Here is a 16,542-nt window from a genome sequence, read left to right as displayed (position 1 = left end):
TAGAGAACACTTCTTGTCCTGCCTACCTATTTCATAATCCTTAGGTATGCCCTTGGGCAGGGGTCCATTCTGCCCTGTTTACCACATCATTGTCAGTATCCAGAAAAAAGCCTAAGACATAATAGGTGGTCAATAAATATCTGTTGAACTAGTTAATTCCTAAAATGAGTGAAATTTTCATAATTTTGCAGATGCATTCTTTCATAGCACTCTGGCACGGGACAGGCAGCATGTGAACATATCAAATGCATCTATCAAAGGCAGATCAGACACTGTGAACTTTCTCCAGTCTTGTTCAATTCAATTGCCTCAGAATTCATTTACTGATTGCCTTTAAAAAAATTCAGACATAATATTTGCATGTACCCTTGTTGGGCATATTATGATAATTCAGTACACATCAACAAGGTGAAATCAACAAATTAGAGCAATAAGCATTTCCATCTCATCAAGCATTAATCATTGTTAGGTATTTGGGAATATAAGACTCTTCCTTTCTGGACAGTATGAAAAGTTTTAAGCAAATTGTGTTAGTCAATTTGGCAGAGCTATGACCCAAATGCCTGACAAGAATTACTTAGAAGAGGAAAAGTTTATTTTGGCTCAAGGTTCCAGAGGTTTAGTACATGGTTGACTGAGTCCATTGCTCTGGATCCAAAGTGAGGCAGCACATCATGGTGGAAGGGCGTGGTGGGGGAGTGTAGCCAAGAAGCAGCCAAGAAGCAGAGCGAGCAAGCGAGAGACAGAGAGAGAGAGAGAGAGAGAGAGAGAGAGGAGGTGGGGAAGGGACTGCAAGGGAGATCCATTCTTCCAAGGCACACCCACAGCAGCCCACCTCCTCCAACCATAGCCCACCTGCCTACTGATACCACTATCACTCCATTTAAACTAGGATGTATTGACTAGATTGCAGCTCTCACTATGCAGTCATTTCACCTCCAAACATTCCTGCATTAACACAGGAGCTTTGGGGGGACTCCTCATATCCAAACTATAACACCAATAATTCCCCTACTGTGCTAAAGAAAAAAAAAAAAAAAACAGAAGTAATTTTTCCACTCTTTAATGTGTTTTTGATGGCCCTCATTGAACTTGCTTTTATTCAATAGCTTGCTATTGTCAATAGCTTGCTATTGTCAATAGCTTACTTTTATTCAGTTGTCTACTAAATTAAAAAAAAATTGTAAGAATTGATTTATAGTTTATTTCCTACTTTACCACTGATTTATTTCAAAAATATAATTTGAAATATAATAAAAATTTAATTTGATTAGAACACTGTTTCTGTTCTTTTTCTTCCTTTCTTCTTGTGCTGGTGATTAAATGCAGGACCTCCTCATGCTAAGCATGCACTCTGTCACTGAGCAATGCTGCCAACCCTGCGTACACTATATTTCATTAAGGCCAATTTTGAAAATCAAGCTTTAAAGAAATATGCAGAGCCTTAGAAAACATTTAATTTATTGGGCTATGCAAAAATTTAAAGGTTTTTCTTGCATTGGAAAGAATTCCCTTTTTAAAATTGGTGCAAACTTTCAAAATATATACAAATGACACTAAGTGCAATATCTCTTCTTAGTGATCTGTAGTTAACTCCACTTTGCCACATAAGGTCTGGAATCAGTGTTGAGGGGAAGGGTGTTGAAGGATTTGGGAGTGATGAGTGAATTAGCACTAAAGTTCAGTAGGAGACCAAGACAGAGAACCACCAGGGAGTGGTACTGGAAACACAGGGAAACTGGAGTTATCACAAGGAGGAGATGGGGTGGGTGGTGAGCGAGCCACAGATGCATGGAAGTGCAGTGCAGGAAAGTGAGATGCCTGTAGTAACTGACTTAGGGAGCACTTAGAATGCTCCAGGTTTTGTTGTGAGTTTATTTTATGCTCAGTATAATTTAATCCTTGTGTCAATTTTTAAAGGTTGAATAATTGTGCCCGTTTTATCATGATTAGCAGACATTTCCCTCTTTACTTCTACCTCTAAAGACAATGTCCTTTAATCTTGTTTCTTTCCCCACTTATGTTTGTGACTCTCTTGCTTGAGTTCCTTCCTACAACAGATTTCCCCCAAAGACCACATCTGTCTATGTGAATCCCTCTTCCACAGGATATGGCTGTGGCAAGGACTGGTAGGAATCATGTAGCTCAGTAAGAGCTGCCTATATGTGCACATCAGTAGGAAGTGGAATTTTTATGTTGTCCTTAATATATTAAGTTTCAGAAATTAGAAAATCATGAAACTTGGTGGGGTAGATTTGTCCCAAATGTCTTGGACTGTAGACTTTTCATCTTTTAAAGGACCCTCTGGTTCTGACTTTCTATGATATCTCTGACATGAAGACCCTTTTCCAGTCAAGCTTCTCAATCAATCTGTCATAGCATTCTCAGTACATTAATTTTGGATGTGGAAAGTACCACAGATAGCATCTAAGATTACTTTGAAAATCTTACTTAACGAATAAGTGCTGAGAACTGAGATGTTACTGGAGCAACCCAAGATGTACAGGAAGTTGCTCTTTACTTTGGTCTGGTACACCTTTTATTTTAGCGCAATGGAAAACATGTTCACATCAGTGAAATTAAGTTCACAGCGAAAAGATATTGTTAAAAAAAGTCATGTCTATGCACATTTCATTGTCTCTTTAAACTTACTTTGGATGCTTCAAACCTTCAAACAGAGGAATCCATTTCAGTGGCTATTGGTCTAATCTAAATACATTCAATAAGTTGAGGGCACTTATTTAGAGTAAGCAATTTATATTTTGTTCTTTTGAGTAAAAAATGTTTAATCATGAGGTAAACAAAACCAACATTTTAATTGTCCAATCAGTTACCTAGTGTGAAAGAGGACAGTAAATGTCCAAGATGACTTCTTGTCAAGTTGTCCTTCCGCCTTCTTCTGGAATGAAGACAAACATGAGCCATCCTTAAGGCATTAGAGGTTGAGGGACAGGCAGGAGTTTGGAAACATCCTATTGTCAAAGGCTATGATGACAGTCTGAGTAGATTTCTGGAATCTGAAACTAGTTTGCTTCTTGTTTTCTGTAAAGCTTCTCGCTAGAGATCATGATGTCATCATTAAACCATTAACAAGATGAAGGGTGTTCATGAAATCATCCCTGGAATAACACAAGGATTTAAAAATAAAGAAATGGAAGGATGGCAACTCCAGTCTCATGCTGATGAGCCAGGCTGATTTTACTAGTAAAGTTTCAATAATTTTATGGATGTGGAGACAATGGTCTAGCTCATTATGTGGCATTGACTAATAAAACAAAGCATGGAAGGAAGACATGCAAGGCAACACATGCACCGTTGGACATTCATTTTGAATTTAAATGTGTGCTCAATAGTGCATGTCCAGCCCTGTGCATAATAGTGTTATGATGGTCAACATGTTCAGGAATTGGAATGATGTGAGTGTCATAGTTGGTTTTTCAAACAAGTTTTCTCCAAACATCCCCGCGGAGATTTAAACCAAACAAAATGTTAGAAGATTCTCCTTTGTGGTCAGACTTACCTGGTTTAAGTCAGTAATTGAAAAGAGGTTCAGGAGGATGAGTCAGAATGCCATGTCACGGCTTTCTGAAGAGCTGAAAGTGCACAGCGTTTACACTTTAATCTTCCTGGTTATGTGCCGCAATAATTCATCCAGTTTAAGTGCACGTCAATTCAGATATCAATTACCCTGTTCTTTTTCACTTCTCACCATGGACTGTTTTAGATGGCAGTAAAGAGAGAGACAAATCTTTAGTAGATGTTCAGGAGTCCAACAGAAAAGTTATAAGGAGGTCTGTGGTTGGCTTTATCTGTGACAGGGGAGGTTCTTGGAGGACATCAGCAGCCCACATTTAGCCAACCCTAAGACTTCAGGTCTAGGACCTCAACGGATGCGTTTTCAATAGTAATTCTTCTTTGGTTTTGTTATTTTTCTGTAGTCCCGATCCCTTAATTTTACTTATTTACGTCCCTATGTTAAGGCAATTTTCTTCCATCATTGTCATGCTAAGAACTTTCTAAAACAGAGACCCTGAAGAATGGTGTGTCCAGATAAAAGTCCTGTCTGAACCTCAATTGGATGTCCATAGGAATTTTATTCCAGTAAAGATGAGTACACAATTCTGCCTGGAGTCAGCCCTTTAATAGGTGGGCCTTAGGCAGCGGTGACAAATAATGCAAACTCTCCAGCTCTGGGCTGTTTTTGTGGGTCTGTAATTGCCCCCAGGGCAGGGACCTCCGCGGGCCGCGAGGGCAGTGGGCTGGGCGGGGCCGGAGCCGGCCAGTGCGCTGGGGAGTGAGTCTTTGTACAGTCAGGGCTTCTGCTGGGCAGGGCCAGCGCTAATCCTGCCAGGCGGACACCCGGGCGGGGGAGGGGGGAGATGGGGCATATAGGTGGCGGCCGCTGGTGAGAAACACCTAGCGCAGGTAAAAGGGTGGCGGCGCAAGGGAGTTCCCACCTGTTGAGTTCTTAAAGAAATGAAGACTTAAGAAAATAGCAAGGAGGGGCCGATCGGAGTCTTTGGACGCGCCTGGAGCCCCACCCTCGGTCAGAGGAAAAGCCCCTTGGGAGTGAGGCAGGCGCTTCAGAAAAACTAAGAAAAGCACCTCTCCGCGGGCTCAGCCGCTCCGCGTCGCACTCCAGCGCGGGCCCAGCCTGCACCCGCTTCGCCCCGCAGAGCTCTCCCACCCCGGCCTGTGGGTGCCTCGGCCGGCGACCTGCCCCAGCCTCTCCATGGCGGCAGCTGGACCCACACTGTCCCGGAGCGGAGCCCTCTGTCGGCGGCTCCTGCTGACCCTCTCGGTGAGTGCCGCCGGGGCCACCGGCTTGGGGAGGACGGTCCAGTCGCCTGGGAAGAAGGGGAGAAACTTGGGGAGCTGGGGTTGGCCGGCGAAGCTGGGGTTAAGGGACCTCGTGGTGGTGGCTAAACATGGAGTAGGGGGGTGGGGGAGAGCAGACAGGAAGAGGAGCGCGACCTGGGCGCCGGGATCCCTGGGGGAGGGAAGGGTGTCTCGGTAGATGTAATCAGCGCGCGCAGATGGAAAGGGAGGCGTGAGCAGCGAACGCCCATCCGAAAGCGTAGCCTCTGGGTGCTCGCCGGGGAGCCGGGTTCGCCCGGGCTGCTCCTCCGCGCCTCTCCCAAGTCCCGGGAGTGCGCATCCCCCCGGCCTCAGGGCCGGCTTCAGGCCAGGGACAGGGCAGCCGCAGGGTGCACAGGACTGAAAACGAGTGTCCTTGGATGGAAGAGGGGACTCCTGGACTTGCGGGGGATTGATCTTGGTGTGCGTTTAGATGTATGTGGGGATGTTAGGGAGAAGAGAGGCTCGACCCTCTCCTCCTGAACAGTGCCCTACACGGGCACTTGGTGATCCCTTGAGTCGTCTCCATTGTTAGCGTGTGAGGCTTCTGTCCCCTAAATCATTGGCGGAAAAGATGGTCCTGGTCCTGGTCGCTGGTTCCCAGAGGCGTCTGCACCCACCCACTTAACGTTCCCTTGCTTCAACTTTTTAACCACTTTAAAAAGAACAACAAAGATGACCTCACCGGAGTCAAAGGAGGTGGCTTTATTTGGGACAGGACACTTCCTCCCTCCTAGGCAGAAAAGACCGAAGTTCGCCGGGAGAGTCAGAAGTTCCAGGAATCCAAACTGCGGAAGGAACCCTTGAGGAAATATAGGATCAAAGGTGTCCCAGACTGGGCTTTTCCTGGGTCCCCAGACTGAAAAGGAAAAAAGTTAATTCGACGAGGTGTGAAAAAGTGCTTAATGTTGCCCTTTCATGCTGAGCCTTCAGCTTGGGCGCAAGTCAACTTTGAAGGACATGAGGAACAATGGTGGATTCCTTCTGGGAGTGGTGGAACTGAGGGGCAGAAATATTCGGATCACCTCCCCTTCTCCTCCGCGCTGATTTCACAGAGGATTTCTAAATGGTTAAATTGTAGGTTTTACTATTATTAGAAAGGCTTTGTCAAGACCTAAATGGACTTCAAACCCCTAACCAAAATCCCTAGGGCATTATTAATAATTTAGCACATAGCCGTTAACATTTTACAGTTGAGGAAATGAAAAATAGAAAAATAACGGTCACAAAATATATGGCTGATGACAAAGAGATGATTTTTGGTTTGCTTCTTAATTAAGTTGTCATTTCCTTTTAAACCACAGGTCATTATTCTTTAAAGGAAAAGGCATGCTTCAGGCACCACAATAAATAGCATTGCTTTGTGGATATCTACACTCATAGCTTTCTGTGTGTCATCTCAGATCCTTTTTAGAAGAAAGCACAGTATGAGAGAATAAACTGAAATGGAATCCCCTCCCCCCTTCCTTGATCTCCCCTGATTTCAGAGTCTGATAGACCAAGAGTGAGGCAGAGAGAAATCTGGCCCTGGCTGAACTCCTCATTGTACTTTCAAGTGTGTGTCCCCCAAGTTGTTCTGTGCTCTAGTGCACATCTGTGCAAAGCCCTGCCAGCTTCAGGTGGTTGGTGTGGTTGTGAGAAATGTGTACAGGCTAAGTGTGAGATATTAAGGAAGAATGACGTTGAGGGGTGGGGCACCCTTTGCATTGTGTCCTTTCCCATACACCTTAGTAATCCTTCACCATTCAACAAATTAACTTCTCCCCACTCCCTAATATTTATTCACCTCATGCATGTCTTAACCACTTGAACTTTCTTATGCTTAAACAACTAATAAAGCCTCTCAGAGATCTCTCAGGCCATCAGGGATGTCCCTTGCTAAAATCAAGAGACACTTTCCATTCTTTGTACTATTCCATTTGTAGATTACATATGTATTTTTTTTAAAAAAATATTTTTTAGTTGTAGATGGACACGATAGCTTTATTTATTTTATTTTATTTTATGTGGTGCTGAGGATTGAACCCAGTGCCTCATTCATACCAGGCAAGCGCTCTACCACTGAGCCCCAGCCCCAGCCCCCTACATATGTATTCTTGAAATTTACTCCACCCTGCCCCCTTTTTCTGACTTTTCTGATCACTCAGAATCTGATTCTACATGGTTTCCTTTTTCCATTCTGTGTGTTTGTGTTGAGACATAACATGAGATCTACCCTCTTAACAATGTTTTAAACAAGTGTGCTTGGAGTGCAATTTTCACTGTAAGCACAATCTTGTTCAGTAGATCTCTAGAAGTTTTTCATCTTACATAACAGAAACTTTATACCCATTAAGCAACTCTCCATTTCCCCCACACCACAGCACCTGGCAAATGCCCTCCTATTTTCTGCTTCCATGAGTTTGACTACTTTTTTCCTCCAATTTTAAATGCTGATTTTTCTTCAGGCTTTAATTTAGGTCCTGTTCCTTGAAATTGATTCCCTTTCCTAGACCATTTCATTCACTTCTGTCACTTAAAGTATCACACAGATGATATTTAGGATATCAACATATCCTAAATCAATATGGCTCGTTCGGATGCCATCACTGAACGATAGGTCTTTATATCTCTCTACCTACTGTGTGTGATGCAGCATTCATTGTCTTCCCAAAGAATGTTGCTTCTCTTTTAGGTCCTATGTTTCTATATATGCACTCCTATATGCCTTTTTCTTCAAGCAGAAGACTGGAAGCTGTTTATTTTTCCTTCTTTACTGTCTCCCTCCCCTAGTTTATCATTAAACCTCAATAACTCTGCATTCAAAGATATCTCATGAATCTGTTTACTTGTATTTATCACTTCTGTTGCTAGTTTTTGCTATTACAAATAATGTCACAGTGAATAAGCTTGGTGTATCAGTTCACCTGTGAGGTATAACCATAAATACCAGAAATGGAATTGATAAGGAAAAAAAAGTATAAATTACTCTATATTTTTGGCAGATATTGTTCTTCCCTCCATAAAATTGTGTGTGACTAGATGGAAAACTGTTTTATAATACATGGCATGTCACTAATATGTATGGTGTTATTAAATAAGAACAACACTATGTGAGCTCATCAGAAATTTGTTGAAAGACAAAGTAGAATTCATGCTTTATGCAGAACACCATAGAAAACTAGATGAAATGTTTAAATGTAAAATATGATAGCACGTGGGTTATATAAGCCAACACAATGAATTCTTATAAATTTGGAGTCAAGCCGGGCATAATGGTGCATGTCTGTAATCCCAGCTACTTAGGAGGCTGAGTCAGGGTGATCCCAAGTTAAGACCAGCCTTAATGACTTAGTGAGATCCTATCTCAAAGTGAAAATTAAAGAGAAAAAATTCAAGGGAAAATTAAAATAGCTCAGTGATAGAGTGTTTCTGAGTTCAATGCCAGTCCTGAAACAAACAAACAAACAAACAAACAAGCTTCAAACAAGCTTGGAGTTAGTTAAGAAGGCCCATTTATGACTCACTTTAAAAACTGTATTTAAAATCAGGAAAATCAATTATATAAAACACACACACACACACACACACACACACACACATTTTCCATAGCAAAACTACAAACCAAACAAAGCAGAAACACCATATACCTTTCTGTAAAAGTTAAAATGTAATTGATAAAATGGAAAAAAAAAAAGATTTGGAGATGGTATTTTAAAAGGTTAGTCTAGTATTGAAGTGGTACACACCTGTAATCCCAGCAGTTTCGGAGACTGTGGTAGAAGGATTGCAAGTTCAAAGCCAGCCTCAGAAATTTATCCAGGCTCTAAGCAATTTAGTGAGACCCTCTTTCAAAATAAAATACAAAAAGGGCTGGGATGTGGCTCAATGGCTAAGTACCCCTGGGTTTAATCCCTGGTACCCACCCCCGAAAGAAAAAGAGTTTTTATAAATTAAGAAGAAAAGTTCAACATGAACAGGACATGAAATATTTCTATAATGTATTAAAATATTCCTTTAATATAAATGTCTTAATACAAAAGATGAATGAAAAACTACATTGAAATGTCATTTCACACTTGGTAAATGCCCCAAAATTTGACAGTTGTTGTTGGGCATAACAGAAAGATGCTGGATTGTATACAGTCATATCAAATGCATATTGAAATTGTTGTGTCTTTTCCAATTCATGCCTCTAATATCTGCCTATTCACATACTGATACTGCTTTATTTTAAGTATTGAGACTTTATAGGACTTTTTAATGTCTGTTTGGACAGATATTAGTATCCTTTCATGGCTCCTTTTTTTCATAATTTTCCAGTCTAATTTTAATTTTTCCTATGACATTTTGAATCAACTTTAACTCCAGGAAATATTCTGTTGAGGTTTTGGGTTATTGGGATCATAAAATTTATGATTTAACTTAGTGAGAATTGATGTATTATGTTGTTGATTTTTCCAATCTGTGATAATGACATGTCTTCCTTTTTTGTGTGTGCAAGTCTACTTTTATGACCTGTGGAAATACTTTCAGGTTTTCTTCAGATGGGTTTTGCAAGTTTCTTGTTAAATTTATTACTTGGCATTCTAACATTATTTTATTGCTTTTGAAAACGACTTATCTTATGTTGTCTAACTGGTTTTATTTATGGGCATGAAGAGTAATGATGTCTATATTTTCATAGTTATTTCTGTTGCTTTAACTGAATTCTGTTATTCTTTATGGTAATTTAATGGTTTATTTCCTGGGGATTTCTAGGTAAATTAGTAGTAAATGCAGAGATTTTTTTCCCCCATCTTCCTTTGCAATTCTTATGTTCTTGCTTAATATACCTTCAATGTATTGTGAACCATGTGATCTTGGAAAATCTATTTTGCATGTAAGTTTAGCAGAGTTGCTTCTGATGCTGTTCCCATTGGTTCTGATATATAAAAGTCATATTGCAGAAGTACTCATCAATTCCTATATTTTGAAGCTTTTGAAAAGATAAGAATGATATTGAATTTGGCCAAGTACCTTTAGCATCTAGGTGGTGACCACATGCCAGGTCATGGCTCCAGGATTCTAGACCAAAGAAGTGCTAATGATGTACCCCATTTGTGTACAATGAATCGAAATCCAGTTTATAAAATATTAAAATAAATAATCAAAAAAAGAAAAAGAAATCCACATAAGGTCCAATTTTCATCCTCTTCAGCCTTATAAGGAGGGGTTAGCATTTACGGACCCCAAACTAATGTGGAGAGGGTCTTTTCTTTGGTTATAGGTGGTTTCTCTGTTTTCATTCATTTTCTGTGTATGTCAGCAAATTAGAATCTAATCATTGCTGGTTGGAATTTGTTTTTGGGTTCCTCTTTCTGCTCTGTGTTCTAGCTTTATCATCAGTTTTTGCCTAGCAATTCCTTATTATTTTGTTGACTTTTTAATGGTTTAGGACACTTAAAATATATGTTCTCCAACATTTTTAGTTAGTTTTGGAATGGAGTTTTACCTACTTGGCCTGCATTAGAAATGAAGATCGTTTTCCTCCCATCCATTTTGTACATTGCTCATACTTATATTCACATATTAAGCTGCATATGCAATTTATTTGCTTGAAGCAAAACTTTGGTTTCTTCTCAATATTATTTTATTTTTATTTCTTGGTTTTGGGGATTTAACCCAGGGTCACTTTACCACCGAACTACATCCCTAGCCCTTTTTGTTTTTTATTTTGAGACAGGATCTCACTAAGTGACTGAGGGCCTTGCTAAATTGCTGAGAGTGACCTTGAACTTGGGATTCTCCTGTCTCAACCTCCCAAGCTGCTACAATTACAGGCATGTGCCAACAAGCCCACTGCCTTCTTATTATATTTAGGAATAAAAATCTATATACTTGGTTAACACCGTTTAGTAACTGTTCCTCACCTACATCCTGGATTCACTTTAAACTTCTTCCTCTTTCTATTATACGTGAGGGTCATTCTAAGATTCTTTCTCAGGTCTGTTTCATCTTTGGGACTTCACATTTTGCTGTTCTTGTATTTTGACTTTAAACTCTGTTTGCTCTTGCCATGGCTAACTTACTACCACTCTTCAGGTTACTTAATCTGGCTCTTACCCATGCTAGCCACCATCCCCCCACTTTCCCACAGTGTCCTGTACTTCCCTGACATGGCATTTTCTACTTTATTGAAATTACAAACATATCTTACACTGAGATCCAATGTTTCATGTGGATCATGTTTATAAATATTTGTTGAACATATGAATGAATGGGTGTCTAGGATACCAAATTGTCTTAATCCAGCCATTTTTCACTTTATAAGAACCCAGAAACCACTCCGGACACGGGAACTCACATAAGAGAGTTTATTAAGCAAACAGGCAGAGTGTATCCCTGCAGGGTAAGAGAGAAAATAAGAGGAAAAGAGAGAGAGAGGACTCACCCAACAGTGAGCCAGGAGGAGAGAGCATGAAAGCCTGAGGAGAAAGAGAGACAGAGAAAATGGCCCCGGGAGCCTTTCTTAAGCCGTGGAAGTCTGCGGGCTAACAGGGGACCAATAACAGAGAAGGATACTTGCAAGCTGACTGATGAACCAATAGCTAGCTAGGATGTTCACAGACTGACAAGCTAGGTTGTAAGTTGGGAGGCGGGAAAATGACTACAGCCTAAAGGGTGGGGGAGCAGCTTTATATTATATTATTCTGCACCTTGATTGCCTTCATCCAGTTCACCACTGCCCATCATAGAATCCTGCCATGTCCTCCTAATTGGTCTTTTGGCTTCCACTTTCACCCCTTCAAGGTCTGTTCCCCATATAGTTAGCAGATGTGTGTACACACTCCACAAGCTCTAAACCTGCTGTGGCTTCTTTTTGCACTAGAACAAAATCTGTTTCTTATTATGGCCTTTCAGACCCTACGTGATGTGCCATGATCAACCTTTTGTTTTCTCTGCTCTCTTTCTTCCTCATTCTTCTCTGGCTAAACAGGACTACCAGGAGCTCCTCCTTGCTCCTCTAACACAGCAGGGGAAGTCCCCTTCCAGGGTCTTTGTTCTGGTGTTTACCCCACCTGGAAGACTTCTCCAATTTGGAAGCTGGTTTCCTTCCTCACTTCATTTAGGCCTCTGGTCTTCCCTTTGTCATCTTCTTTCTCTGCTTTATTTGCCTCATAACCTTTATCTTTCTTTGCCTTGGTATTATGTGACATTTGTATATTTATTTTTTTGTCTCTTACTAAAATGTAATCTTTACAAGGAAAAGGACTTTGCTTTGTTCACTGCCTATAGTCCTTGACTTTGATGAGCACCTAGTAAGCACTAATAAATGTATGAATGAATAAAGATGTTTCTGTCAATCACCTTGAATTAGAATCCTTAGAATCGTCTGATTCTGCTCTCACTCACTCCCTCTCAACTTGCTGCCAGTGGAAATTTTTCTTATCTTCTAATTTCCAGTTCAAATACAGTCTCTTCATTGTGTCCATCCATCTTTAATTTCCAAGTGAAATGCCATCTCTTATCTGATCCTTTATATGTTATGTAAATTGGACGATTACAGGTTCCTTAGTGTATATTGCAAATAAAAATTTTCATCCAAACTTAGATGGTAATAGTTTATGTTTATGAACTTTGTAAATAACACAGTGTAAATGCCAGTTAGCGGTATTGTGGTTTTTGGTTAAATATTTATGCAAAACTGTAGAAAAGAAGAATGTAAATCTTTCAGAAACAGTTGTTGCAAAGTTTCAGAGACAACAGAATTAAATTTCTATGTATTCAAATATAGTTTGTGCTGGGATAGGTTCATCATAAATCATTAAAAAATTAAGTAAAACTATTTCTAAAATAACCTTAACTTTCACTTATGAAAGAATGCATCTTCACAATAAGTTCCTATATCAAAGAGTCGCCTTATTTGTGTGGAGTAATAATACATAACACATAAGCACTCACCCGAATACTCCATGGCATTTTCTTTAAAAGCACCAGATTTTTGTTTTGGCGATTTTGGAGATTATGAATTTGGTATCATTGCATAGGTGATTAAAGATTTAGTGGGACAATTTGCTGGTTCATTAAATTCATTCTTACTTCCCATTCCTATTTATATCCCTGTGCTGTCTTTAGTACTGTCTTTAGTTTTTAGTACTCTCTCACATAGGTTATCAAATACTTACTAAACCCACTAAGTTAGTCAGTGAAGTTACAAGTAAATTTATTTTATAGAATAGGAAACAAAACTTAAGAGGGTACATAATTCTCCTGAGTTTATGTGCTTTGTGAAGGAGGGAGCTAAGACTTTCATTGTTTGATTCTTCCCATTGATGTAATTTTTTCTGATTTCTTATTCTAGCATGTTTTTAGTTCTCTTTAGCTAATTATATAAACTGATTCAAAATTATAGACATTTTATGCAATTATAAATATATTTGTATATCTAATATTTTATCTATGCAATCAAGTGTACATTACTTCATATATAAATAAAATTTATATAAATAATGTATCCATTAAAAGGATCTTTTTAAGGCATACTCTGGATTTGTGTTTTTTAGATCTTAGCATTTGCCTGTGATGCCTGCAAACAGGTGATACTACATGTTCCTTCTAAATTAGATGCTGAGAAATTTGTTGGCAGAGGTAAGAAACGGCAAAAAATATGTAATTATCCTAATTTGGTATGATCTGTTAAAAGTTAGTGTTATTTTTAGAACCATAACTGTATTAGACAATAGTTAAAACTAATGTGGGCAATTATCATTTGTAATCCATGTGGCGTCATGTCAATGAGTCTTTATTTTAAAAATGTGCAATTATTTGAAGATTAAACAGCTTTAGTTTGAGTAATAAAATAATTTTAATATATTAACATTAGATGATGGCTAATGGTATAGGCTCAATATGCTTCTAAGAAATTGAGAAATATATTGAAACTCCTTCTTGAGTTTAAAGATATTGTTTTTGGATTTTCATCTTGAAACTTTTTGAAATCTTGTTGCATTTTATTTCCATATACTGTTTTTTTTATTCCATTAACTTTTTACATTACTCATTTGTATGAGGAAGAGCAAACCAGTGGGAACACAGAATACGAAGAGTATTTCACACTAAATGTAATGATTTCTGTAGTATTTTAATTTAATAACTACCAATTTTAACAAACCAGATTTTGTTAAACTTACTTCAGGTACTCTTATGTTGTTCCTCTATAGCTAACTTCAGTTAATTAAAAAAATTTTTTTTTCATTGTTGGCTTAAACATTCAAACATTGGAGTTCACATGTCTTGGTTTTGGGACAAACAGCTCATTAAGAATATAAAGCAGGCATTGGAAGTGATGTATGTGTTTATGCACAGTGTAACCACATGATTTCATATGTCCTTTTAAAAATGCTAAATGTTCTAGTGGGAGTGTAAGTTAAGTGGCTCCTTACACAAGCATGCATTACTGTTAAAACCATGTATCGTTGTGTTTCACCTTATCAATGATGGCTATGTTTATTTTATACAGTTAACCTGGAGGAGTGCTTTAAGTCTGCAAATATCATTCACTCAAGTGATCCTGATTTCCAAATTTTAAAAGATGGCTCAGTCTATACAACCAATGCTATTCTCCTGTCCTCGGAGACAAGAAGTTTTACTATATTACTTTTCAACACAGACAGCCAAGAGGAGAAGGAAATATCTGTCCTTCTAGAGGAAGAAACACAGGTATACCAGAATATATCAATAACGTATAATGATATCTCATCTTTAGGTTTTATAACATTGCCAGGGAAGAAGTGGAATCAGAAAAATTATGGAATAGTTTGGTTTGAGGAATGAAAACCAGGAACAACAGTGTTTAAGTGGAAAAGGGCTGTACATGGTAGTTTGTTAAAGATTTGTTATTCCTTCTTATTTGGGATATGAAAGGAGGAATTGGGATAAACTACAGTTTGAGAACTTGAGATTAGACACAAAGAAGCATTTGTTGGTCTTTACTACAGCATGAATTTCCAAAAGCAAATTTTGAAACTCTTTCTCCAGTAAAGAAAAATGTTTTTCCTCATGCATCTTAGCATAACTTGTAGTCTTAGGAAACAGATGGCTGTTTAGAAGGAGGTTTGGATCACATGCATGCATACTGTCTTGTGACACCCCAAATAAACATGTCTTCAATTCAGTATTGACTGTTCCTCACTGCAGTAGTTGAGGGGAGTCACCATGTTTCTCTCCTCATTCTGACACAGATCTCTCTGTTGGTGGCTGGCTCTGCTTAGCTGCTGGTGAGTGGAAGATGCTTATGCTACATGTGGAAGGGCACATACTTATTTCCTTTGCATATCCCTCCTCTCCTGTTTTTGCATGGCAGTGTGGCAACAATAAAATTTTTTTAGTTTTGCTTCTAGGCTTCCAGTTCCATCTCTCTTTCTTCCATATTTCCACCAAGTTATTTTCTCAAAAGGATCGTTGTAGTAACAACTAGCAGCTATTTTTTTTTTTTCATTCTCTTTATGCAGTGTTGATATTTCTTTTGGTTTTCAAGCATCCCGGTGGTCTTATACCTCCCCAGCTAATCCTCATGAGGGAAGATGTGTCTGACTTCTAATGATTGGGAAGAAAGTAGTCATTGACTTTATTTGTTGATGTATTTCTATCTTCTAAATCAAGGTACAAAAAAGACTTTCTAAAGAAAAACCTCTAAGACGTGCCAAGAGAAGATGGGCTCCTATTCCTTGTTCCATGCTAGAGAATTCCTTGGGTCCTTTCCCACTTTTTCTTCAACAGGTACAGTATATTTTCCTTCTGCTGTAAAACTCCATTGTTCCCATCTTAAGACAAAAATTTGACAGTGAACATGCTGATATTTAGAAATAACTGTGTCAGGGTATGGGATATACCTCTGTGGTGGAGCACTGGCCTAGCATATGCAGGACACTGGGGTCAGTCCCCAGCTATGAAAAATAAAAAGGTATGTAAAAGTGATAGTCCATGAATATTGATTGCATGGGTATATGTATGTATGAGTATATGGGTGCAAAAATATATCGTTATACCTGCATACACCTTTTTTGAAGCATTGTAACTTCTATTATTTTTTTGAATTTTTTAATTTGTTCTAATTAGTTATATGTAACAGTAGAATGCATTTTGACTCATTGTACACAAATGGAGCACAACTTCTCCTTCCTCTGGCTGTACATGATGCAGAGTCCCATGGGTAGTGTAATCATACATGTATGTAGGGTAATAATGTTGGTCTTGTTCCACTATTTTTCCCATTCCCACCCCCCCTCGACTCACTCCCCTCTGCCCAATCCAAAGTTTCTTCATTCTTCCCTACCTCCATCCCCCACTATGGATCAACATCTGCTTATCAGAGAAAACATTCAACCTTTTGTTTTTTGGTTTAGGCTTATTTTGCTTAGCATGATATTCTCCAGTTCCATCCATTTATCTGCAAATGCCATCACTTCATTCTACTTTAAGGCTGAGTAATATTCCCTTGTGTATATGTACCACATTGTCTTTATCCATTCATCTCTTGAAGGGCACCTAGGTTGGTTCCATAGCTTAGCTATTGTGAATTGAGCTGCTGTAAACCTTGATGTGGCTGCGTCACTGTAGGCATACACTCTTTTGTAGCTTTAGTTAGGCAAAGGCTAGCTAGCAAACTGTAAAACCCACCTAGCACTTTCAAACACATTTCTTTAATGATTTCTTTTTTTATAA

At 39.0% G+C, this 16,542-nt stretch overlaps 1 protein-coding gene across 2 annotated transcripts in view; it reads left to right on the top strand.

Annotated features, from left to right (window-relative positions):
- The first annotated feature begins 4,341 nt into the window (after window positions 1–4,341).
- The window catches only part of Dsc2 (desmocollin 2), a 32,666-nt gene continuing 20,465 nt past the window's right edge, over window positions 4,342–16,542 (top strand). For both annotated transcript variants that reach the window (XM_047526640.1, XM_047526641.1), the window contains exons 1-4: window positions 4,342–4,801; window positions 13,383–13,467; window positions 14,339–14,538; window positions 15,481–15,597. In XM_047526640.1, coding sequence (XP_047382596.1) covers window positions 4,733–4,801; window positions 13,383–13,467; window positions 14,339–14,538; window positions 15,481–15,597 — 471 coding nt within the window. In that variant the 5' untranslated portion in view covers window positions 4,342–4,732. The remainder of the gene's footprint in view (window positions 4,802–13,382; window positions 13,468–14,338; window positions 14,539–15,480; window positions 15,598–16,542) is intronic.

The sequence above is a fragment of the Sciurus carolinensis genome, chromosome 15, assembly GCF_902686445.1.
Source record: "Sciurus carolinensis chromosome 15, mSciCar1.2, whole genome shotgun sequence".
NCBI classification, from domain to species: domain Eukaryota; kingdom Metazoa; phylum Chordata; class Mammalia; order Rodentia; family Sciuridae; genus Sciurus; species Sciurus carolinensis.
This window is presented reverse-complemented; position numbering and strand designations above follow the sequence as displayed.